The 27,080-nt window shown below is 48.0% G+C and overlaps 2 protein-coding genes across 5 annotated transcripts in view; one reads left to right on the plus strand and one right to left on the minus strand.

Annotated features, from left to right (window-relative positions):
- The window catches only part of LOC119950988 (interferon-induced protein with tetratricopeptide repeats 5-like), a 999,792-nt gene that overhangs the window by 720,002 nt on the left and 252,710 nt on the right, over positions 1 to 27,080 (minus strand). The gene's annotated exons all lie outside the window — the stretch shown is intronic.
- LOC119950955 (interferon-induced protein with tetratricopeptide repeats 5-like) lies at positions 1,703 to 25,673 on the plus strand. Of its 4 annotated transcripts, none has more exons than XM_038773982.1 (2): positions 1,703 to 1,840; positions 17,083 to 18,621. In XM_038773982.1, exons 1-2 carry the CDS (start codon positions 1,836 to 1,838, stop codon positions 18,533 to 18,535), a joined length of 1,458 nt encoding a protein of 485 aa, XP_038629910.1. In that variant the 5' UTR covers positions 1,703 to 1,835; the 3' UTR covers positions 18,536 to 18,621. The 4 variants fall into 4 exon arrangements, 2 of the variants coding, with proteins under 2 accessions (XP_038629910.1, XP_038629909.1); XR_005457475.1 differs by lacking the exon at positions 17,083 to 18,621 and adding an exon at positions 25,112 to 25,673 and having other exon boundaries at positions 1,717 to 1,840; XM_038773981.1 differs by lacking the exon at positions 1,703 to 1,840 and adding an exon at positions 2,857 to 3,177.

Consider the following 27,080-nt stretch of genomic DNA (forward strand, 5'->3'; position numbering starts at 1 on the left):
CCCTCTACATACCACCGCCGGACGCCCAACCCAGCAAAGGATTACACACAACACATGGCCAGGACAGGGGAATAAGATTGCATGTCAGGGATGTGTAATCCAGGGGAATACGATTGCATGTCAGGGATGTGTAATCCAGGGGAATATGGTCGCATAGAACATAGAACATACAGTGCAGAATGAGGCCATTCGGCCCATCGAGTCTGCACCGACCCACTTTAAACCCTAATTTCCACCCTATTCCCATAACCCAATCACCCCTCCTAACCTTTTTGGTCACTAAGGGCAATTTATCATGGCCAAACCACCTAACCTACATGTCTTTGGACTGTGAGAGGAAACCGGAGCACCCGGAGGAAACCCTCGCAGACACGGGGAGAAAGTGCAGACTCCGCACAGACGTTGACCAGCGGGGAATCGAACCTGGGATCTTGGTGCTGTGAAGCCACAGTGCTATCCACTTGTGCTACCGTGCTGCCCATACCCATGCATGTCAGGCATGGGTAATCCAGGGGAATAAGATTGCATGTCAGGGATATGTAATCCAGGGGAATAAGATTGCATGTCAGCGACATGTAATCCAGGGGAATAAGATTACATGTCAGGGATGTGTAATCCAGGGGAATAAGATTGCATGTCAGGGATGTGTAATCCAGGGGAATAAGATTGCATGTCAGGGATGTGTAATCCAGGGGAATAAAATTGCATGTCAGGGACGTGTAATTCAGGAGAATAAGATTGCATGTCAGGGACATGTAATCCAGGGGAATAAGATTGCATGTCAGGGATGTGTAATTCAGAAGAATAAGGTTGCATGTCAGTGACGTGTAATTCAGGGGAATACGTTCAGTTATCAGGGACATGTAATCCAGTGGATACAGTCGTATCTCAGGGATGTGTAGTCCAGGCGGATATGGTCATGCGTCAGGTACTTGTAATACAGGTGGGTCTGTTAACATGTCGGGTACATATAATCCAGGGAATACGGTCAGATGTCAGGTACTTGTAATCCAGGGGGTCCGCTAACATGTCAGGTACATGTAATCCAGTGGGCTATGGTCACATGTCAGTGACGCGTATTCCAGGGGAATAAGGTCGCACATCAGGGACATGTAATCCAGGAGTGTTGTGTCACATAATAATAATAATCTTTATTGTCACAAGTAGGGTTGCATTAACACTGCAATTAAGTTACTGTTAAAAGCCCCTAGTCGCTACATTCCGGCACCTGTTTGGGTACGCTGAGGGAGAATTCAGAATGTCCAAATTAGCTAACAGCACGTCTTTCGGGATTTGTAGGAGGAAACCGGAGCACCCGGAGGAAACCCACACAGACACAGGGAGAACATGCAGACTCTGCACAGATAGTGACCCAAGATGGGAATCAAACCAGGGACCCTGACGCTGTGAAGCAAAAGTGCTAACCATTGTGCTTTCGTGCATGTCAGGGATGTGTAATCCAGGAGGGTAAGGTGACATGTCAGAGACGCGTAGTCCAGGGGAATATGGTCTCATGTCAGGCATATGTGTTCCAGGGGATACAGGAATTCTCTTCAGGGCCACATGATCCATTGCTATTACTAATCTGGCTTTCTGTGGTAAAGCACAGTGTGACTGTATTGGCAGCATTCCTTCCTGCTCAGTCATGTTGCTTCACAGCTACGTTTTTTAGTTTCAGTTTCAATTCTCATTGAGGAAATGATTTGAAGCAATTCACTGCGGGAAAGCAAAACAGAGCTGGAAAACAACACAACAAATACTCTCCTCGATCAACTTGTCGAAGCTGAGTTAAAGCTCAGAAAGCAATTCAGAACGTTTTTCATTCAATCAGCATTATGAGGTAAAGTTCACTTGAATTACTTTACTCCTGGAATGTAACTGTCGACTGTTGAACAAAGAGCTTGTTTTCAGGAATAAAACAGACGTTACAAAGCAGTTCAATCACAGGGAACTGGGATTAGTTTTCTCTTTGTTCTGGGGGTGTGAGCATTGCTGGCTGGGCCAGCATTGATTCCCCATCTCGAATTGCCCTTGAGAAGGTGACGGTGAGCCCTGTGAACTGTGCAGTCCAGCTCGTGTCAATATACCTACAGTGCTGTTAGGAAAGGAGTACAGTATTGTGGCCAAGAGTGAAGGAACAGCAATATGGGGCAGAATTCTCCCAGAAAATGACTAAGGAACCAATCTAACCGAATTGCAACAGAGTCCCATGTTGAGCGCATTTAGCCGGGCGTTTCTTGGCGTTCGCAGCGCTGAGAAACGTCACGCTATCTAACGGAACTTTGTTGTAACGCCCCGCTGAGGCTGCACTTATTCCCATTTCCTGCACTGAGGAGCTCGGATCGCCGGAACTCCGCAGTGCAGGAGGAGATCGAGACGCCATTTTAAAATGGTGCCTGACCTCTTGACCTCCGTGACGTGAACTCTGACTCCGTTCAAAGCACCAGCTCACCTCCCAGGGGGCCCTTGCCCTCCCCCCCCCCCCCCCCCCCACACTTCAGCTCTCATGGGCAGGGCATCCCTGCGCCTGATCCCTGGCGTTTAAAAATGCCAGCCTAGCACCTTGGCACTGCCAGCCTGGCACCATGGCCGTGTCCCTGGCAGTGCCATCTGGGCAGCTTTGCAGTGCCAGGCTGGCGCTATTTGTGGGGACCAGCACTAAACAGTGTGGTCTCTGAGACGAAAGGGACTAGCTGCCTCACTATAATATGCGGATTTGCCGAAAACTGACCCCGCCCACAATGGACGAGATTCAGATTGCGACAGCTTGCGAGCTCCCGTTAGATCTCATGAGGCTCTGGTGACATCATGCAAAGAGAAAATGCATGAAAATTGGCAAGGGGGAAGATGGCTGCTGCGCCCATTACACCAGACATGTTGCCCGTCGGCAAACAAATGGATAGGCCATTTGAGTGGCAGGACCAGGAAATTAAAGAATCCTTTAAAGCCGCTTTTGAAGAGGCAGGCTTTGAGTCTGATCCGTGAACAGTTGGTGTGAACTTCAAATGTAGTGAAGGCACAAGGCGCGATGCTGAACGGGATGGAAGAGACATTGTCAAGGCACGAGGATCAATTCCCCTCGGTGGAGTCAGAGTTGCTGCTGTTGGCGGAGACCAATAAAGGCCTGAGATTTGAAGTGCAGGACCTCGAGAATAGCTCACGGTGGTTAAACCTCAGGTTGGTGGGGCTGCCACAGGGAATGGAGGGCTCAAAGCCGACCCAGTATTTCTCCGAGATGCTTTTTCAGCTGTTGGGAGGGGATGAAGGCTTCCCCCCTCCGGAATTGGATAGAGTACGTTGGGCGCTCAGGCAAAAGCCAAGATCGAATAAGCCACTGCGCGGGCGGTGATAATCCACTAACCCAATTATCAAGGGAAGGAGAGGGTCTTGGAATGGACAAAAAAGATTTGGATAATTGACTGAGACAGGCATATGGTCTGAATATATCAAGATATTGGAACTGAGTTGGCAAAGAGGCCGGCTGCCTTCTATAGGACAAAGGCATTATTTTATAATAAGGGCATGAGGCTTTGGGTGGTGTACCCGGTGCGATTATGGATTAGAAAGGATTCAAATGATCAATTTTTAAAAAAAAATAATTTTTATTAAGATTTTCACAAAATATAAACAATAAAACAATATTAACAAAACAACCATGGTAAAAACCCAAGAACAACAACCACCCAACTACAAAAACAAAATAAAAGCAAACACACCGAACCAAAACCCCCCCCCCCCCCCCCCGTCCCCCCCCCCCCCGTCCCCCCCGTCCCCCCCCCCCCCGTCCCCCTGGGTTGCTGCTGCTGCCAGCCTATTTCCCTACCGTTCTGCCAGGAAGTCCAGGAAAGGCTGCCACCGCCTAAAGAACCACTGTACTGATCCCCTCAGGGCAAATTTCACGTTCTCCAATTTGATGAACCCCACCCTAGCATTGATCCAGGCCTCCACGCTTGGGGGCCTCGTATCCTTCCATTGAAGCATGATCCTCCGCCGGGCTACTAGGGATGCAAAGGCCAGAACACCGGCCTCTTTCGCCTCCTGCACTCCCGGCTCCACTGCAACCCCAAAAATTGCGAGTCCCCAGCGTGGCTTGACCCTGGATCCCACCACCCTCGACACCGTCCTTGCTACCCCCTTCCAAAACTCCCCCAGCGCTGGGCATTCCCAAAACATATGGGCGTGGTTCGCTGTGCTCCCCGAGCACCTAGCACACTCCTAGCTTGGGGAGCCCTGTGTAGAGGGCAAGGGTTTATTCCCACTTAAAAAGGGGGCAAATGTGATGTTCCTGGAAGAGATTCACCTGTGGGCACGGGACCAGGTTAGGTTGAGGAAATCTTGAGTGAGTCATGTTTTTCCACTCAGGTTTGACTGCAGGGTGTGGGTGATGTCGACTGTGGTTAGCAGGAGGCTTAGCTTTCAGGCGGGTGTGGTGGTGGATGATCCGGGAGCTTGGTATGTGATAGTCACTGGTACACTGGAGGCAAGGGCTGTGGTGTTGGTGAGCGTGTATGCCCCGAATTGGGATGATGCTAAGTTCATGAGGCGGTTGTTGGCTGCCATTCTGGAACTGGACTCCCCCCCCCCCCCCCCCCCCACCCCGCGGCTGATTTTGGGGAGGGGAGATTTCAAATACGTTCTGGATCCAAAATTGGACTGCTGGTCCCTTCGGGGATGGCAAAGGTTTTAACTTCATTTATGGAAGAGAAAAGAGGGGCGGATCCATGGCGGTTTATGCAGCTGGTGTGGGGGGGGGGGGGTAAGGAGTTTTTGTTTTTTTACCAATTCACAAGGTGTATTCGTGTATCGATTTCTTTTGCTATGGGTAGGGCCTTGATACCTGGGGTAAAAAATGCGGCGTATTCGGCAGTGTTTATTTCCGACCATGTGCCTCCGACCATGGATTTAAAGTTGAAGGGGGCAAGGCACAGCGCACAGGTTGGAGGCTGGACGTGGGACTGTTATCGCATCGGGGTTCTGTGCAAAGATTTCAGGGACATGGAGAACGATGTTGAAAGAAACAAAAAGCGGATAGTCCCTCCATCTATGGTATTAAAGGTGGTGATTAGAGGGGAGATGATCTCATACAAGTCATATATACACAGGTCCACGGGCCGGTACTGCGACAGCTGCGGTGCTTAAAGGGGACAGTATATGAAAATGGTGGAAGGCTAGCCATCCTGCTTGCTCGTCTGTTAAGATGGCAAGAGGCTGCTAGGGAGTTTGTGCAGGACCTGGAGCCAGGGGGTGGGTTGGTCTCTCCCACAGAGAAAGTTAATGAGATGATTTGTTTCTGCTCAGAGGTGTTTTACAGGTCGGAACAACCAAAGGATGGGGCGGGGGGGGGGGGGGGGGGGTTGAGTTCTTGGAGGGCTTGGGATTTCCTCAGGTGGGGGATGAATTGGGGGAGGCACAGATGGGGTTGGAGGAGGTCCATGGGCTCTGGGTAATGCAGATGGGGAGGGCGCCGGGGCCTGATGGGTTCCCGGTAGAGTTTTACGAGAAGGTCGCAGACCAACTGGCCCCATTTGTGCTGGGGATGTTTACCAACTCATTGGCGCTGGGGTCCCTCCCTGAGACATTAAAGCAGGGTCCATCTCCCTCTTTCCAAAGAGTGTGGGTCATACCGCCCAATTTCAACATGGATGGGAAACATTTGGCTAAAATCCTTGCATTGAGACTGGAGCCCTGCCTCCCGGAGTTTGCGAGAGGAGACCAGGCAGGGATTTTAAAGGGCAGAAAGTGTCGGGCCAACGTGAGGCAAATATTTAATGTAGTTCTTACTCTGACGGTGGTGCCAGAACCGAAAGGTCGTTCAACAGGGTTGAATGGAGTTATTTGTTTGCGGTGCTGGAGAAGTTTGGGATTGGGCCTGGGTTTGCATTCTGGGTTCCGCAGTTATTCGAATAAACACAATAAATTTGGGGTGTTTCAGGTTGCACAAGGCGATGAGGGAGGGATGTCCTAGGTCTCCTCTGTTGCTCGCGTTGGCAAACAAACCATTGGTGGCAATTACTTTGAGGGCCACGGACGACTGGAGAGGAATTGTGACAGGTGGACACAGATGAACCTTTTGCTGTACATAAGGAATCCAGGGTCAGTTATGGGGAGACAATGGGGATATTGAAGAGGTTTGGTCCCTTTTCATGATACAAACTGAATGTTGGGAAGAATTAATATTTGTGGTTAGCCCTCAGTAGGGGTGAGCTGGGCTGGGAAGATTGCCGTTCCATCTGGCAGGGACTGGTTTTCACTATTTGGGGTTTCAGGTGACCCGGGACAGGCCACAACTTTGCAAATTAAATTTTACAAGCTTGGCAAGCAGAGTTAGAGCGGACTATCAGAGGTGGGACAGCCTTCCACTGTCGCTGGCAGGCCGAGTTCAATTTGTTAAAATGAATATTTTGCCGTGATTTGTGTTCTTATTTCAATGCCTCCCTGTTTTTTTGCCAAAGCTGTTTTTTAGGAGATGGAGCGGCTCATAATGGGCTTCATATGGGCGGGGAGAACTCCCTGGATTCGGAGAGAGGTTCTACAAAGGGAAAGGCAGGTGGGGGAGTTGGCGCTGCCAAATTTGATGTATTATTATTGGGCGGCCAATGTGTAGAAGGTGTAGGGTTGGTTTGGGTACCAAGAAGTTTATTGGGAATGGATGGAGTCAGCGACATGTAAAAGGGACAGGCCTGGAGGAGCTTGCGACGGCATCTTTGCTGTTTTCTCCACCAAAGTATTCTGTGAATCTGGTGGTAGTCCCCACGTTAAAAATATGGCGGCAACTCTGTCAGCATTTGAAGCTGAGGGCGGTGTCAAGGTGGGCCCCAATACGTTGGAACCATTGTTTGAGCCGACGTAATTGGATGTTACATGTGAGGGTTGGAAAGGTAGAGAGCTGGAGAGGGTGAGGGGTCTGTTTTTGAAAGGGCAGTTTGCGAGTTGGGAGGAGTTGAAGGAGAAAGCAGTGCTTGGGGGACCGGACATGTTTAGATATTTCCAGGTGTGGGACTTTGTCCGACAGGCATTCCCGACTTTCCTGGAGGCACCGCCATCTACCATGCTGGAAAGAGTACTCTAATGTGTCGGAGGAGGGTCTGAGATAGGTGGGTCGATCATGGGGGAATGAATGCTACGTCATCCTGCGCAAGGTTGAGCTTGATACAGCTAAAGGTGGTGCTGATTATTATAATAATAATAATTTTTTATTAGTGTCACAAGTAGGCTTATATTAACACTGCAATGAAGTTACTGTGAAAATCCCCTAGTGGCCACATTCCAACACCTGTTCGGATACACTGAGAGAGAATTCAGAATGTCAAATTCGCTTGACCAGCATGTCTTTCGGGACTTGTGGGAGGAAAGTGGAGCGCCTGGAGGAAACCCACGCAGGCACGGGGAGAATGTGCAAACTCCACACAGACAGTGACCCAAGCCTGGAATCGAACCCAGGACCCTGACGCGGTGAAGCAACAGTGCTATCCACTATGCTACCCTGCCACCCTCACCAGGGTCAGGTTCAGTTAGTTTTTTGAGGCAGGCAAGGATAAGTGTGAGTGGTGTTTGAGAGGGTCTGCTCATCATACGCATATGTTCTGGTTCTGTTCCAAGCTGGTGTGTTTTTGGGGACCTTTGTCAACACTATATTGGCAATCCTGAATATTAACTGAGAACCCTGTCTATTAGTTGCCATATTTGGGGTGTTGGACCAACCGGAATTGAGGACGGTGGGGGGGGAGGGGTGGGGGGGGGGGGGGGTGAGGAAGCAGATGCTCTGGTATTCGCATCGCTATTGGCCCAGCAATGGATACTGCTGAGCTGGAGGCAGGTGATGCACCCAGTGCTGAAGCATGGCTAGAATTCTTGTACCTCGAGAAGGCCAAGTTCACGGTGAGGGGGTCGATCAGTGAGTTCTATCATCGACGGCAGGGTAGATTAGTGAGGGGGGGGATTGTTCTGGGCGACATTTCTGGTATTGGAGTTGTTGTTTTAAATTTTTGATACATGTGTTGCTGCAGTTCTGTTTTGTAATTTATTGGATCTAAAATTTAAAAATTTTTTATAAAAGTATATAGAACATAGAACAGTACAGCACAGAACAGGCCCTTCGGCCCTCGATGTTGTGCCGAGCAATGATCACCCTACTCAAACCCATGTATCCACCCTATACCCGTAACCCAACAACCCCCCCTTAACCTTACTTTTAAGGACACTACAGGCAATTTAGCATGGCCAATCAACCTAACCCGCACATCTTTGGACTGTGGGAGGAAACTGGAGCACCTGGAGGAAACCCACGCACACACGGGGAGGACGTGCAGACTCCGCACAGACAGTGACCCAGCCGGGAATCGAACCTGGGACCCTGGAGCTGTGAAGCATTTATGCTAACCACCATGCTACCGTGCTGCCCCGTAATGTTTCTTTCAATTACATGAGACGTGGTGAGCTGAGTAGATCCTAGAAGAGGCATCTCCTGGCATCTAACGGCTACGCCGCGTCCCAGTTCGTGTGCAATGCGGCTGATGGTTCGCACCCTAAGTGTGAATGCGATCGGGAAGACCGGTGAGAATCCCGCCGGCTGTTCTTGCGCAATTCTCATCACAATCCACCCACATGAGGGAGATTCCCGCTGGGAAAGAGTTGTGTAGGACCTAAAGGCGACGGCCTAGGTTGACTCCTTGATGATCGAGGCGCAATTTTTAAAGGGCGCCCCGATCTCTAGACAACCCTACAGTATCCCCCCTCTCTCCCTCCCCCCCAATCGCTGGCAGAAAACACTGCCGTCACCCCACTCAAAGGCATCAGGCCCTGCACATTACTGATACCAGTTGCCGCTCCCCCCGCAGGTCACTGGTACCCCGCTATGGGATCACCTAGGGACACCCCTTTAAAGCTCCCCTTGCAGTAGCCCCACTTTCAGCACCACACCTTTCAGATCCCACTTCATGCCCTCCCTGCCCTCTCATTGCCATGCCCCCTCTCAGGCTCCATCCCTTGGCACTCTGGCAGTGCCAACCTGCGGCATTGCATGGTTCAACAGAAACATTTCAAAGTCTGCTTTTGGGTGCGTATGGTGGAGATTTTCACAACGGCCTCATTGGCAAGATCGCGGCATGATCGCAGCCTGCATTCAACGGCACTTAATGCCAAAAATGAGGCTCCGCGAGATTCTCAGCATTACTGACTCTGCTCCCTCGCCGCCTAATTAGCCCGACTCGTGCCTTCGCTTCTCACTGCTAACCAGGGGGAGCTGCTTTTAAACATCCCCTCACCACTCACTCAGAGTCAACACACAAGCATGGCAGCATGCAGACCTGCTCCTCACTTTAGGGATGCCGACCACGCAAGGCTCCTCAATGCTGTGGATGAGAAGCTGGACAACCTGTTACCCCGAGAGGGTCAGACAACCAGCAGCAGCGTCCGCAATGCCGTCAGGGAGGCAATAGTAACGGCTATCAGTGCGGGCAGCATGACCCGGAGGACTGGTGTCCAATGTCGGAAGAAGCTGGTTTAGCACAGGGCTAAAAAGCTGGCTTTTAAAGCAGACCAAGACAGGCCAGCAGCACGGTTCAATTCCCGTACCAGCCTCCCCGAACAGGCTTCAGAACGTGGCGACTAGGTGCTTTTCACAGTAACTTCATTTGAAGCCTATTTGTGACAATAAGCGATTTTCATTTCATTTCATTTTCAAGACCGGCGACCTCCAAATGAGCTGCAAGGTAAGTCAGCACTGCTCTCCTAGCATGAGTTCCGCCTGCCACCCCTCACATTCCCAAACTGTCCCTCCTCCCCCGCAATTGTCTAGCTGACAACTCACACCCTCCCCACATCTGATCGTCGTGCTTGTTCCTCAGCATCCCCTGGCATCACCAGCACAATCCCGTCATGTCCAGGTGCGGTGCCTGTAGTTATATGCATCACTGTAAATACACAAGGGGTTAATGTAAATACACTAAGACTAAATAAACACTAGAGGGAGCACCAGAGACATCTTGACACACAGACATTCAACAAATAGGTCAGTAAGATACGACACGACCAATGGGCAGTCAAGACAGCCAGAGGGGGCTACCCATATTAAAGGACAGGGCACACATGCTCTTTCTCTTTCCACAGGCGCAGATCGGAAACATTTACACCCACACGCGGATGAGAGCAGATTAGTTAGTTAGATTGAATTACTACAGCAAGATTAGCAGGAGAGTTGAACTCAAGTAGGAGAATTGTTAACTGTTCAATAAATGTGTTAAACCTATCTCCAAGTCTGAACCTTCCTTTGTCAGAGCAAACACCAAGGAAGCAGCTTATGCCACATGAAGAAGCATAACACAACAGTGCCCACACATGTCATCTGATAGAGACCTGGCGACCCATAAATCATGTGGCTCACCATGCCCTCTCTTTGTCCCCGCAGGAGAAGATAGCCCATAATAAACAGGAAAGGGCCAAGACAGGGGGAGGTATCTTGAAGGTTCAATTCCTCACTCCCCATGAGGAACAGACCCTAGAAATCATGGGGTTGGCCAAGGAGAGAGCAGTCACAAATAGCCAGGTTGGCCTGTACCAGAGATGTGAGGATCCACTGGTCCTTCACCCAGATGACCTGTCTCAAGTGAGTTGCTCATGTCAGCCAAAATTATCCTTCCCTCTCACTGGCCACATGTCCACTGTCTTGGAGGATCACCATCTGATGCCACTGGGTCACCCGGGGATGTTCCCCTCCCCTGCCATTCAAGAGACCACATCATAGATTCAAAGAATTTACAATGCAGAAGGAGGCCATTCGGCCCATCGAGTCTCCACCGGCTCCTGGAAAGAGCACCCTACCCAAGGTCAACACCTCCACCCTATCTCCATAACCCAGTAACCCCACCCAACACTAAGGGCAATTTTGGACACTAAGGGCAATTTATCATGGCCAATCCACCTAACCTGCACACCTTTGGAGTGTGGGAGGAAACCGGAGCGCCCGGAGGAAACCCACGCACACACGGGGAGGATGTGCAGACTCCGCACAGACAGTGACCCAAGCCGGAATCGAAACCTGGGACCCTGGAGCTGTGAAGCGATTGTGCTATCCACAATGCTACCGTGCTGCCCCAAGGAGACCACTGACGAGGCGTCACTGTCACTTCAACATGGCCCAGTCACTGAGGAACATTAATGAGGGGGGCGACACCATGATGCAGACAATTGGGAGCTTCCAGGACTGGCAGTGACAGATGACTCAGAGGCCTCTGGAGCTCACTCCAGCTGCCCCTCCATCCCATGGAGTCCCCCAGGTTCCAACCGGCACCCTCGGAGGAGGAAGTGCTGGAGGCCAAACCGGTACCTGCCACCACGGAGACTCTGGCAATTTCTTCCAAATCTCCCCTGGTGCATCACAAGAACAGCAGGAAGAACAGGCTGACAAAGCGACGCTAGTGACACCAGTAAGTTTCGCTGGGGAGTCGGATAATTCCCAGGAGGCTACTGCATTCAACTTCAAACACCTGAATGAGATTGAAATGAATGCAAGTGAGGGTTGATGAATATTTCGCCATTTTTGGGTGGGATCCAGAACTTGCCATCAGGAGTGGACCTGGTGAATCGCAGAATTATTCGCGCACGGCGAGAATATTAATTTTGTCCTTTCCCGCTATTCATCCGGTGCACCCTGAAGTGTGCCGGGCACAACGCGGAGCATATTCGAACTAGTTTCAATCCTTTTAAATATGCAAATCAGGTTCTCGCCCAGGTGCTGCGTGCAGGAGCATCATGCTCCGTTCGGCTCCAGGGCAAACACAGTTTAGGGGCTCTGCTCCTTTTCTCTGGAGATAGAGGAAAGCGTGCAGGGCCCAACATGGGGGAGAATTTCCTCCATAGTTTTAAGTCAGGATGGTGTGTATGTTAGAGGCGAATTTGCCTTGTTTTGTGAGTCAGCCCGAGCGCATAGCCTCATCCATTGAGGCTTGCCACTCCCAAGGTGATGCAGTTCTTGGGCTGCAATGATATGTCATTGGGGTTGCATTTGGACCTGCAAACCCTCACTCAGGCATTGACCTCAGGAAGTCAATGGTTGTCTGCTAGAAGGTGACACCAGCCAGTGCCACCCAGAGTTGTCTATCTTTCATTGGAAAGCAGGGAGGTGAGGACTCACCTCAGGATTGCTGACAAGGGAACCAGCTCCTTAGTCTCTCTGGCAGTCTCTGCTCCATCCCAGGAGTCCATAGCAACCGAGTGGACCATCCTGGGCAATGGCCGCTCAGGTTCACCAACAAGAGGATGACCAACAAGAGCAATGAGGACAGAGTTTGCACTGGGTGCTAATGATGTGTTTGAAATCGAGATGTTACATTTATAATCCATGTGGATCATCCTTCTCCTTATATATCTCTGAATTCCTCACCTTAAATATCATTCTCGACTCCAGCCAGATGTGCCCTGTGTGCTGCATTGGTATCAGACTAACCACTACCTGAACAGAGATGTCCAGGGTCTCAGGCTTTATTGGCTAGGAGTGGCTTTTAATGTGTCTTGGATGATGGTAATGCCTACTGGCACTGCTGGAAGGAACGGCATGCCTGCCTATGTGAAGAAAAGCTGAATCAGCTCATTCCTGGTGTCTTTGCCCTCCTGGAGGTTTCTCATTGCTTCCTCATCGTCTTTGCCCTCTGGCTGCCAGTCATCAGCATCGGAGCCCTCATCTGTGTCTGCAGCCTCTGCATCATCATCATCCTCCTGCTCAAGAGGTTCCCTTATGGAAAGAGTGAGATTATGAAGAGCGTAACAGACTACCGCACTTACTTGGGTATATGGGAGAGCACCAGCGGATCGGTTGAGGCATCTGCACCTTACGTTTGCTGTGTTATGTATGCTGGGATAACACAGGCTGCAACTGGATGCAGCTTTAACCAAAAGATACTCCAGACCTGGAAGTTAGTTCAATCTGATTTATTCAACCAGTAGTACGGTGAGCACAGTTCTCTATTAGTTTGACTCTCTGCTGACCTAAGCGTTGTTACTCTATCTGACGGAACCAGACTAGCTCCTAGCCACGTGCTGGAGGTGTGATACTGTACATACACCCTGACTCACTCTGTAGATGTTCATCAGTGGAAAGAGGTGAGTGCCTCATGCCTTTTATAGTGAGATACCACCCCTGAGTGTCTTGCCTGCTCATTGGTCATGTCCTGTTCTCTGTGTTCATTAGCTGCCTGTCTGTGTCTGTCTGTATATCATTATCTGCATGTCTGCATATTATGACAACGTTCAGCAGTCCAATGGTCTTTCTGCCACTGCTCTTGGTGATACGTGGCAGCGGTTGTACCTTTCCCCAGCGTTCGTCCTTGGTCGGCTGAAGGGTGTTCTCCGCAACCTTTTCGGTGGGTAAGGCTCGTTACCGATCAACCACCCGTCTAAACGAGCTGGAGCAGTGAAGAGCCGGGGCACCTGCGAGTGACGAAGGATGTAAGCATCGTGCGAGCTGCCTGGGTACCTTGCACACACCTGCAGAATTTGGGTTCTGTGGTCACACACACGATCTGAATGTTTATCGAGTGAAAGGCCTTCCTGTTCACAAAGCTATCCGGCTGGCAAGCTGGCACCTGGAAGCCCACATGGGTACAATCAATGGCCAACCTGGATGCAGGGGAACCCTGCAATGGCAGCGAATCCTCTCGCCCTCACAACCTGGCTGATCTGGTCCATCCTGAAATGAATGAATCATTTCACATGCCTCAACAATGCATCAATTACTGTTCAGCTCACTATGAGGCTCCACATAGATCACCCACAGTGCCTTGGAATGATTGAGAGGCATAAATATTTTGTGCCACAGTGACCTTCGGAGCCACAGGCATTGGGTGTCCACCCACACTGTTGGAGGCTACCTCAGGCCCTATCTGGCATGTGCTCATCACAGTGTCTCTTGACAGCTGGAGCCTCCTGCGGCACTGGACCTCAGTCTTTTCCAGGGTAGTTGGATTGCTGCCTGTACACCCTGGTAGCTGGGTAGTGATGTCTTCTCCGTGGGCAGTCTGCTTGCCATTTTTGATGGTGCTGACCATCTGTGCATAGATCTCTGCCTGATGAGGGTGCCTGCAAGCACGTTGCTCCCTCAATCTTTGTTTCTTCTCCTCCTCAGAAGAAGTGCTCCCTGCCGAGTACACAATGTCCATCAGCAGGTTGGCTAGCGGGGCTCACCCTTGCACTAAGGGTGACAGAGAGACCCAAACCACCATTGCCAGCTCACAGAAATCTTGTCTGAGCTCCACACTCTGTTGTGCACAACACACAAAATACTCTTTTCACAGGACAGAACAACACCTCATCCCTATAAACAACTAATTCCTCAGCCATTAGAACCAACAGCCGTCTTTTAGCCTCCTCTTGATCAATTAGAGTTGGGACTCCTGCCAGTTTTGCTTGTGTAGCGAGCTTAAAATCACACTGGCAATGTAAATATCTGATCGATTGGGGATTTAATCTCCTTAATTAACCCTGTAAATGCTGATGGGTGTGCGCCCCAATCCATGCTTGTGCCTGCCAAACGAAATATCACGCATGATAACATGGGAATGCATGCCCGACATCATCATTCATCGTCTTGGAGGATGTGAAATTTTACCCATAGAATTGCTGCAGCAAGACTGGTGATTCTCAGGCGACACGAGGAAAAATAATCTGGTTATGGTTTGTATTAGGTATTAATTAAAATTAAAATGATCTTCCATTCAGCTTTTGTAGAATGTGAATTTTCAATTTGTCTTCTGCAAATGCCCCAGGACGTTTGCAGTCTTTGAAGAGAGAAAGCTTTACTCTGTGTTCTGTAGTAACCTCGACGAGGTTTATTAATGTAAAATGCTGATTTTCAAAATGTACCTTTGTACAGAATAAACTAAAGCAATCAGAACTATAAATCACAGGGAGAGCACAGCCTGAACTGGGGTGGACGGGAGTGAATGTAATATGGAATGTTGCCGAGGAGGTCTGGATTGAAGTGGGTAGGAGAAGGAAAAGTACTTTCTGAAGTTGATACTGAGTGTGAGGGAGATGAAAGTTCACATTAACTGTGAATTGGATGGGGCTAGATGGGGAGGCCCGGGGGGGGGGGGGGGGGGGGGGGGATGTAGTAGTTTGAACTGAAAGCCAAAACTCTCCATGAACTGGTGAGGGGGTTGAGGTACTGTCAATTCACCGAGAGACAGAGAGCGCGAGTGAACATTAGCCTTTATTAATCATGAACTTTCCTAGCCAGAGTCGGTTGTACAGATGAGTGCCACCCACAGGTGGCCGGTCTATATATATTGCCCCGGTGAATGTTTATCGAGTGAAAGGTTGTTTACGGGCTTCACGAAATGAGCCTTGAGGGTTGCGACCGCCACCTCGTACTTGGCCACTTTCTCGATCATTACTGAGATTCAATGGCTCACCCGAGCGTGGAGGAGTCGCAGCTTGAGGGTCTCCGTGGGAGGCATTGTCGAGGAGTCGAGGTAGGCCTCGAAGCACCAAAGCCAATGTTCGAATATCTCCTTGGCTTCTGACGCACGCGTGTTGAATTTGAGCCTGTCTGGCTTTGGAGCGGCTTCCATGGTGCTGTCGATGATTAATAAATTGATGTACCGTCAATTCACCAAGAGGCAGAGAGAGCGAGTGAACATTAGGCTTTATTAACCATGAACTCGCCTGCCAGAGTCGGTTGTACAGGTGGTCGGTCTATATATGGCACCGGTGAGGGCGGAGCCAGAGGCAGAGCCCACCGGGGTTACAGTACAGGGCCTGGAAGTAGCTCGTATCACCACTTCCAGGTCATAGGTTACAGTATCATACAGACAGCTCATGCATTAGGGGTAAGAATGACTGCGAGGATTGAGGGGGGAAGGGAGAAGAGTGGCACCATGAACAAGAGGCAGCTGAAGTAGAGAATGAGTTGGGATGTCCGGGGTGATAAAGTGAATCGACAGGAATTGAACAAGAAGAAAGCAAGAAAGTCTTTTTCTTGATGTAACATCTTACCACACCCCACAGGCACGTCCCAATGTGTTGCACAATCAGTGAATTACTTTGACGTGTTGTGGGTAAACGTGACAACTCGCATTTATATAGCGCCTATAATGTAACAAATTGTGCCAAGGTATTTTGCAGAAAAGTGATCAGAGAATTCAATGGAAAAGAAGGATATACTTAGAGGGTTGACAAAAAATTTTGAAAGTTTTTATTGGGGGTGTAATCTATAATGAAGGCATTCAGGAATTTTGGTTCAACACATGAGGAATGGAATCATGGGAGATTTTCAGCAGGAAAAAAGTTGAACATGGAGCTGGATTTTACGAGCCTTATATTACTAAACTGCTCACACACTCCAGCTGAAAGATCAGGGGGAGGGGTCCCCACCCCTGGCTTCTCTGCATAAATTTAGCATGAGGAACAGCATTAATTGTCTTAAGGTGAGACTTCACACGTAACTCGGGAGCAGGGTCCCACCTGAGAGAGCAGCCAGTCCATTCTACAGAGCAGAATGAGAAGGAGATGTATTAGACAAAACTAGCAAGAGATTGAGTACTTCAGCTAGAGTTCCTCTTCATCCCATTGGCCATTGAGGCTGTTAAGATTTACTGTTCGTTTTGTGAGAAGGCTAAATGTCCACGAGATGGTACATCAACCAGCAGAAAGGAGAAAAGTGCAAGAACAGATAAGGTTGCGAAGAAAATCCCTTTATTTTGCTGCGAGATGTTGCTGCGATAATCATTGGAAGAAGTCTCACAACACCAGGTTAAAGTCCAACAGGTTAGTTTCGAATCACTAGCTTTCGGAGCACAGCTCCTACCTCAGGTGAATCATTCACCTGAGGAAGGAGCTGCACTCCGAAAGTTGGTAATTCGAAACAAACTGTCGGACTTTAACTGGTGTTGTAAGACTTCTTACTGTGCCCACCCCAGTCCAACGCCGGCATCTCCACATCAGAGATAATCATTGTGTGACCAGAGGTTTCAGGCTCACTGAGTCCCAGAGTCAGGAACAGCTCTCAGATAATAAAACTGGACGGAGGGGCTTATAAAATGGTTCAGTTCGTCCAAGATGGATTTTGATGGGTTTGTTTTTCTCTTGCAGTGACCAAGAGAAGGATTTGTTGAAAGAGAAGCTTGAACAGCTTCAATGTCATTTCACATGGGGGCCACAGAAAGAAAATATTGACTTGGATGACATAAAGCAAAGATTAGAAGATTCAATTCAGACAAATGAGAAATATCAAGGCAGGTTTTACAACCAACTCGCTTTTGTGAACTGTCTGCAAGGAAACTATGAGGAGGCGACTCAAAACTTAAAGGAAGCTGAAAAGATTCTGAGGGAAAATCATGAAGATGAATTTGATAAAAGAATCATCATCACCTATGGAAACTATGCCTGGGTATATTATCACATGGAACAACTGACAGAGGCTCAGTCCTACCTCGACAAACTGGAGAAGATCTGTGAACAATTTCCTGATGCCTCTCGGTACACAGCAATGATACCTGCAGTATACGGGGAGAAGGGTTGGTCACTATTGAAGTCTTCTTCTCAATATTATGAAGAAGCAAAGGAATGTTTCAAAAAGGCTCTGGAGGAAGACCCGGATAATGTTGAATGGAATGATGGCTATGCGATTGTTCTTTCTCGTCTGGAAACATTTTCTGGAACCCCAGAGAATTGTAAACCCACTCAATCAATAAAGCAGTTTAGACGTGTTCTGGAGCTTGATCCAGATCACGGTGAAGCCATGGTGCTGTTAGCTCTAAAACTACAACAGTCCAATCAAAGTGAAGATGCGCTTGAATTAGTTGAAAACGCGTTGCAGGCGTCCCCTAATCTCCCACATGTGCTTCGCTATGCAGCAAAATTTTACAGATTGAAGGAAGATCTAGACAAAGCTGTGGAGCTGTTGAAGAAAGGATTGGAAATAACCCCACACTCTACATTTTTACACCATCAAATAGGTCTGTGTTACAGAAAGAAATTATCGTCAGTGAACAAAAATCCACGTAGCAAAAGACCTGGTGATCCTGCTTTTCAACAGAGAGCTGAATTGATTGAACTGTGTAAGGATCATTTTAAAAAGGCTTTTGAACCTCGCCCATTAACATTTATTAGGGCACAGCTAGATTTTGCCAGAATCTGTTCATTAAATGAAGAATATGAAAATGTCGAGGAGATTTACAATAATCTCCTGAAATTTCAAGATATACGTCCTGAAAATAAGCAGGCAATATGTTTGGAGGCTGGATTATTTGAACTGCATCAGAAAAAATCAGAATCAAATGCCATCACGCGTTTTCTAGAAGGAATGAAAATCAATTGTAACTCAACTGATATGAAAAGGTGCCGTGATAACTTGAAGTTAATATCAGAAAGACAAATTCGCAGGAACCCGAAAAACAGCAAGGCCCATGGTGTTCTTGGGTTAATGCACCAACTGGATGGGAAGAAGCGCGAGGCTGTTGAAAGCTTTGAAAAAGCCTTGGATTTGGACCCTGGCAATGAAGAATATCTAAGTGCTCTTTGTGAATTAAGCCTTTCCATCTAGAATAAAGAACAATACAACACAGGAACAGACCCTTCGGCCATCCAAGCCTGTGCCGAGCATGGTACCTGCCTAAACTAAAACCATAAGCACTTACGGAGTCCGTATCCTTCCATTCCCACCCTATTCATATATTTGTCTGGATGCCCCTTAAATGCCGCTATCGTACCTGCTCCCACCACCTCCCCAGGCACCGCGTTCCATATATTTACCACCCTCTGTGTAAAAACCGTGCCTCGCACATCTGTTCTAAACTTTTCCCCACGCACTTTAAACCTATGTCCCATTGTACTCGACTCCCTTACCCTAGGAAAGAGCACCTGACTATCCACTCTGTGCATGCCACTCATAATCTTGTAAACCTCTATCAGATCGCCATCTCAACCTCCGTCGTTCCAGTGAGAACAGACCGTGTTTATCTAACCTCTACTCATAGCTAATGCCCCCCATACTGGCAACATCCTAGTAAACTGCATCTGTACCCTCTCCAAAGCATCCACATCTTTCAGGTAGTGTGGCACCCAGAATTGAACACAATATTCCAAAGGAGGCCTAACTAAGGTTCTGCACAGCTGCAACATGACTTGCCAATTTTTATAGTCAATGCCCCGACCAATGAAGGACAGCATGCCGAATGCCTTCTTGACCACCTTATCCATATGCGTTGCCATTTTCAGTGATCGGTGGACATGCATGCCCAGATCTCTTTGCCTGTCAATACTCAAAAGAGATCCACCATTTACTGTGAAATTCCTACATGCATTGGACTTTCCAAAGTGCATTACCTCCCACTTGTCCAGATTAAATTCTATCTGCCATTTCTCCAACCAGTTTATATCTTGCTGTATCCTCTGACAATCCTCTTCACTATCCGCAACTCCACCAATTTTTGTGTGGCTGCGAACTTTCTAATCAGACCAACTACATTTTCTTCCAAATCATTTCCATACGCTATGAACAACAAAAGTCCCAGAACTGATCCCTGTGGAACGCCGCCAGCTTCCATTCAGAAAAGCACCCTTCTACTGCTACCGTCTGTCTTCTGTGCCCAGGCCAGTTCTGTACACAATTTACCAACTCTCCTCTGATCCCATGTGACTTCACCTTTTCTACCAGTCTACCATGAGGCACCTTGTCAAAGGCTTTACTGAAGTTCATGTGCACAATATCTACTACCTTTCACTCATCTATCATCTTTGTCACCTCCCCGAAAAACTCAATCAAAACATTGAGACACGACCTCCCCTTCACAAAACCATGCTGCCCATCACTAATAAGTCCATTTGTTTCCAAATGTGAGTAAATCCTGTCTCTAAGAACCTTTTCCAATAATTTCCCTACTACTGATGTAAGGCTCAAGGACCTAGAATTTCCTGGATTATCCCTGCTGCCCTTCTTAAACAATAGAACAACATTGGCGACTCTCCAGTCCTCAGGAACTTCACCTATAGCCAATGAGGATACAAAGATTACTGTCAAGACCCCAGCAATTTCCTCCTTTGCCTCCCTCAGTATTCTGGGATAGATCCCACCAGGCCCTGGGGGCTTACCTACTTTAATGCTTTTTAAGATGCCCAACACCTCCTCTTTATTAATATCAACATGACTCAGAATATCTACACACTACCCTATACTCCTCATCCACCAAGTCCTTCTCTTTGGTGAATACTAAGGCAAAGTATTCATTTAGTATCTCACCCATTTCCTCAGGTTCCATACATAGATTCCCTCTAATATCCTTGAATGGACTAACCCTTTCTCTGGCTACCCTCTTGCTCTTTACATATGTATAAATGCCTTATGATTTTTCTTATTCCTGTTTGCCAACGACATTTCATGACTCCTTTTAGCCATCCGAACTCCTACCTTACGTTCCTTCTTACCTTCTTTATATTCTTCAAAGGCTTCATCTGTCCGAAGCCTTTTAGACCTCACAAAGCTTCCTTTTTCTTTTTGACAAGGTTTATAATATCCCTCATTATCCAGGGTTCCCTATACTTGCCACCCTTATCTTTCATCCTCACAGGTATAGGTTGGTCCTGAATTCTAATCAACTGACATTTGAAAGCCTCCCACATGCCAGATGTTAATTTTCCCTCAAACAGACTCACGCAGTCAACACTCTCCAGATCCTGCTTCATGCTGTTCTAAATAGCCTTCCCCCAGTCTAACACCTTCACCTGAGGACCACTCTTGTCCTTATCCATGTGGTGGATATCCATAAGCAGCATAAAACTTACAGAATTATGATCATTGTTCCCGAAATGATCTCCTGCTGAAACTTCGATCACTTGGCCGGGCTCATTCCCCAGCGCCAGGCCTAATATGGCCCCTTCCAGAGTTGGGCAATTTACATATTGTTTCCAGAAACCCTCCTGGACCGCTCCTTACAAATTCAGTGCATCCATGCCTCGAGCAGTAAGTGTGTCCCAGTCAATATACGGAAAGTTAAAATCACCCACCACAACAATCCTATTGTTTATGCATTTTTCCAAGATCTGTCTGCATATCTGCTCCTCTATCTCCTGATGGCTGTTAGGAGGTCTGTAGTAAACCCTTAACATTATGACAGCACCCTTCCTATTCCTGAGCTCTACCCATATTGCCTCGCTGCCTGAACCCTTCAAGGTGTCCTTCCTCAGCACAGCTGTGATATTCTCCTTGACCAATAAACCAACTCCCCCACCCATTTTGCATCCCTCTCTATCCTGCCTGAAGCATCTAAATCCTGGAAAGTTTAGTTGCCAATCCGATCCCTCTTTCAACCAAGTTTCTGTAATAGCAACATCATAATTCTACATACTAATCCAAGCTCGAGGTTCATCTGTCTTACCTGAAATACTTCTCACATTGAAACTAAAGCACTTAAGTCCACCAGCTTCGCTGTGTTGACCACCACTCCCTGCCTGTTCTTCCTCTTAATCTTATTGGCCTTAATCTATAGCTCTCCCTCAGTTATTTCTCCTGCTGACCTACTGCTCCGGTTCCCACCCCCCACCACCATACTAGGCAGTTCAATCTGTTTGTCTGCCTTCCACTTTTCTCTTTACTCGCTTTTGTTTCTGTCCCCTCTTTACTACCATCTGACTTCCTGCAATGGTTCCCACCCACCTGTCATATCAATTTAAACCCTCCCCAACAGTGCCAGCAAACAGCCCCACTGGGACAATTGTTCCAGTCCTGCCCAGATATTGACCGTCCGATTTGTAATGGTCCCGCCTCTCCCAGAACCGGTTCCAATGTCCCAAAAATTGGAATCCCTCCCTCCTGCACCATCTCTCAAGACACTTAATCACCCTGCCTGCCTGTCATTCTTAATCTGACTAGCACGTGGCACTGAAAGCAATCCCGAGATTACTACCTTTGAGGTCCTACCTTTTAGTTTATCTCCTAACTCCAGAAATTCAGCCTGTAGGACCTCATCCTGTTTTTTACCTATACCGTTGGCGCCTATATGCACCATGACAGCTGGCTGTTCATCCTCCCCCTTTAGAATTCTGAGACATCCAGGTCCTTTGCAGTCAGAAGGCAAAATACCTTCCTGGAGTCTTGATTTTGTCCGCAGAAATGTCTGTCTCCTCCCCTTAAATTCGAAGCCCCTATCACTATAGCTCTACCACTCTTTTTCCTGATCTCCTGCGCAGCACAGCCAGCCATGGTGCCATGAACCTGGCTACTGTTGCCTTCCCCTGGTGAGCCATTTCCCCCAACAATATCCAAAATGGTGTACCTGTTTTTGGAAGGAGATGGCCGCAGGGGACCCCCGCACTTCCTTCCTACTCTTCCTCTGGCTGGTGGTCACCCATTTCCTCTCTCCCTCAATACTCTTTATCTTGCTAAATGTGCTATCCACGACTTCCTCAGCATCGTGGATGCTCCAAAGTGAGTCCATCCGCAGCTCCAGAGCCGTCAAGAGGTCTAACGCGAGCTGCAGCTGGACACACTTCTTGCACGTGAAGGAGCCAGGGACAGTGGACATGTCCCTGATCTCCGACATCACACAAGAGGAGCATGACACGGGTCTGGGATCTCACAACAACAACAACTACAATGCCAAGAGAAAATTGAAAGGAGAAACTACTTACCAGCCACCAGCCAATCACCTACCTGCTGGTTGAAGTGACTGAGTTGATTTCTCCCTGAATCAATCTGTTGACCGTGATATCCTTCTTTACCTTTGCTTGTCCTCGCTTTGACACCAGTTCTTCAGCTACCAACAGTACAGTCATGGTGACTGAGTTGACTTATCCCAAAATTCTCTTCTGCTGCCTCTATTGGACAAGGATCTTTCTCCTGCTTGTCATGGGAGGGTTTTTTTGGCTGCCCATAGTACAGTCGAGGTGACTGAGTTGACTTCTCCCAGAATCCTTTTCTGCCATCTCTATTGGTCAATAATGTCTGCCCCAACTAACACTGAGCCGAAAAATGAAATAAAATAATAATAATCTTTATTAGTGTTCACAAGTATGCTTATATTAAAACTGCAATGAATAGAATCATAGAATTTACAGTGCAGAAGGAGGCCATGTGGCCCATTGAGTCTGCAACGGCCCATGACCCGTAACCCAATAACCCCACCTAACCTTTTTGACCTTTTAAGGGGCAATTTAGCGTAGCCAATCCTCCTAACTTGCACATCTTTGGACTGTGGGAGGAAACCGGAGCACCCAGAGGAAACCCACGCAGACACGGGGAGAAAGTGCAAACGCCACACAGTTACCCGAGGCCGGAATTGAACCCAGGACGTTGGAGCTGTTAGGAAGCAGTGTTAACCACTGTGCCACCATGTTGCTTCAATTTTTATTAGTGTCACAAGTAGACTTACATTAACACTGCAATGAGGTTCCTGTGAAAATCCCCTAGTCGCTACACTCTGGCGCCTGTTTGGGTACACTGAAGGAGAATTCAAACTGTCTAATTCACCTAGCAAGCACATCTTTCGGGACCTGTGGGAGGAAACACACCCAGACACGGGAATAGCGTGCAGACTCCGCACAGACCGAGCCAGGAATCGAACCCTGGTCCGTAGTGCTGCGAAACAATAGTGCTAATCACTGTGCTACCATGCTGCCCTATATGAAGTTACTGTGAAAATCCCCTAGCTGCCACACTATGGCACCTGTTCAGGTACCCTGAGGGAGAATTCAGAATGTCCAATTCGCCTAACAGCACGTCTTTTCGCAGACAGTGACCCAATCCGGGAATCGAACCCGGGTCCCTGGCGGCTGTAACACTCTCTCATCTGCAGACAGCTTTTACTGGTATCCATTTCACTTATTTGTTTTTAATGGAGCATGTTATATATGTGTGTATATTTTTCAAGTAATTTCATTCTAATTATTCTAAATCTCTGTGCTTCATTCAGGAAAATTGACCCCACTGGTGAAATAACCAAATAATATTTGTTTCTGCTCTCTCAAGAGTTGCTGTTGTGTGTGGAAAGGTGGAGAGGGAGGGAAGACTAAAGGATATAAAAATAGGTTAAAATTGGCTAAAGAGAATAAAACACAATGGCAGCAGGTATTGATTTCCCAAACAGAGATTTCAATTGTACAATCAGAAGTGGAATGTTGAAATAACCAATAAAATGAAAGCATGGCTAAGATTTGATTTGTGTGGTTGATCAGTGTGAATGCTGACAGTTTGGTTCGTACAGAACAGGGTGGGGATAAAAGCTGCTGGATCATTGCTGACAGTCGGTAATGTTTACGCTTTGTCACCATTTAGTAAACACATTTCACCTTGGCAACACGGATTAACTTGTGCACAACCGACAAAGCTCATTTCAGGGAGACTGCTGGCTAAAAGAAGACACAATAGAGGCAGAAAAAATAAGTATATGGGGATCAGAGCTGGGTCCTTGCTGTTTGTAATATGTATTAATGATCTAGACTTGAAGGTCCAGGGGTATGATCAGTAAGTTCACAGATGACACAAAAATTGGTGATGTGGTATATAGTGAGGAAGCAAGCCTTAGGTTACAGGATGAAAGAGACAGGCTGGTCAGATGGACCTGTGGTATTGTGTGAAGTAAATAATTGCATGATGGGAAAACTAGTCAAGTCTTCTTAGTACAATTGAATTTAAACGGATTTTCACATAACCTAAGGCACAGATCCAGAATACACATAGACAGCATGTCCTGAGAACTGGGTGACTCTGAGAGTCTAGATAAGGCTTGAACCTAGAAGTAGTCTCAATACATACCAAGCTGATCAACTGTCTCTTCCTGTATGTAAACAAGTTTGTCCAGTTCTTAAAACAAAGACAAGATAATGATATGAAACTCCATTCCCCTAAAGGTCAGCAAGGTGACGCCATTGTAACGATTATTACTTATGTTTTACTTTCGATCAAATTCCTGACCAAGGTGTATTCATGTTATCTTGATCCTATAATGTATAAAAATCGTCTTATTCTTCTGTGAGATCGCAGACTTGGGACGGACTCAGCAGTTTGTACTGACTGCCTTCCGACTTCAAAAGTCTCAGCCATTTACTGCTAGCAGTCAGTTCTAATTCGGAAATAAAGTTCAGTTTTGCTTACCTAATGAATCATGTTTATATTTCTCTATCACAGTCAAGACGCGGGGAAAATATTGAATACGACAGACCGAACAGTGGAAAATGTAACCTATCCCTGAAAAGCGTGAGGTGATGCATTTTGGGAGGATTAACAAGTCAGTGGAATATACAATGAATGGTAGGATTTTGCAAGCCCAGGGAGATGAAATGTAGTGAGACATGAATCCAAGATCCAAGTTGAGACCGTACTCATGCGTGTGGAACCTGGCTATCAGTTTCTGCTCGGCGAATCTGCATTGTCGCATATCCTGAAGGCCGCCTTGGAGAAAGCTTACCCAAAGATCAGAAGCTGAGTACCGTCCAATGCCAGGCGAAATCCTACCAACTGTCCTGGCTTGAGACACTTCACATCACTTTAACCTGTGATTATCCCTCTCTCCAGTCACACTGCCTGGACTTGTAAAGACAGCTACCTGCAAAGACTTGCATTCAAAGTATCATCTTGCATCATGGTTTGGTCGATATATGCTGTGTTTGTGTAACCTACCTCTTCACTCATCTGACGAAAGAGCCATGCTCTGAAAGCTCGTGATTCCAAATAAACCTGTGGACTTTAATCTGGTGTTGTAAGACATTTTATTGTGCCCCTCAAAGAGAGAAGAAGCCTATGGTCATCTTCAACTATGGCGACTTTATTTTTATATATGTCCTCTTAAGTTTGTGCACCACAATCAGCTCCACCCCTCTACCTTCCTTACTCCAGGGAAACCAACCCCAACCTAGCCAGCCACTTTAAGGGATAGAGGTGACTGGTGATGATTTAAAAAATATATATATTTTATTCCAAACTCAAACAAGATTGTGTTCTGAAAATCACCCACCCACAATCATTGCATATAGTTTGTAACATTTTCCCTTTAACCCCCCCCCCCCCCCCCCCGGCCTCCCCCCACCCAGTGACAGACAGATCCTTGAAGATGGATAGGAACAGGCACCTCTGCACATAGAACCCTTACTCCAACCCTCTCGGGATGGACTTAACCTTTACCAGGCTCAAAGATTCGTTCAGGACCCCCACCCATGCCCCCACCCCCGGTGACATAGCTAATCGCCAGTTCAGCAAAATGGTTCGCCGGCCAATCAGGGAGGCGAAATCCCACAACATCAGCCCCCTTCCCCTCCTGCAGCCTTGGCAACTCCCAAATTCCAAAAATTGCCACCAAGGGGCAGGGTGTTACATCCAACCCCATTATCTCCAATAGAGCCCTGATCACCACTTCCCAAAATACTTCCAGTTTCACACCGACCCCCCCCCCCCCCCCCCCCCACCGCCCCCCAAGGACATATGGGCAAGGTTCGCCGGCCCTCACCCACATTTCTCACAGTGAACCTCCTCCGCAGAGAAGAACACCTTCATCCAGGCCCACGTCAAATGCATCCTATGCACCACCTGCAATTGAATGAGACTCATTCTCACAAATCAGGACATTGCATTATACCTCACTCCATATTCCCCCACCCTAGCTCGGTCCCCAGATCTTCTTCCTACCCGCCCTTGAACATTTCTACTAAAGTCATCTCTTTCTTTCCCAAACACCCATAAATATCACCAATCCCCCATTCCCCCCACACGCCTGGAGCTAACAGCTTTTGCAATAATGGATACTCCGGTATTTGGTGGAAAGTAGGCAACTCCTTCCACGCGTAATCCCGAACTTGTCAGTATCTGAACTCACTCCCCTTAGGGAACTCAAACATCCCCTGAAGCTCTGCCAAATCTGCAAACCGTTCTCCTACTCCTTCACCCACCCTACCCTTGCCCTCTGCCACCTCTCAGATTGCGTCCATTTGTCTGCGCGCAAACCTATGGGGCTGGATTCTCCGTAGCCCGCGCCATAAATCGCGGCCAATGCCGGGGTGGAGAATCCAGTTTGATGCTGTAATCGGGTCAGGCGCCGGTTTGACGATTCTCCGGGCACCAAAAACCACGTCACCGGCGAGTACGTCGCGCCGCCGGGAGGCCA

The sequence above is a fragment of the Scyliorhinus canicula genome, chromosome 16, assembly GCF_902713615.1.
Source record: "Scyliorhinus canicula chromosome 16, sScyCan1.1, whole genome shotgun sequence".
NCBI lineage: Eukaryota > Metazoa > Chordata > Chondrichthyes > Carcharhiniformes > Scyliorhinidae > Scyliorhinus > Scyliorhinus canicula.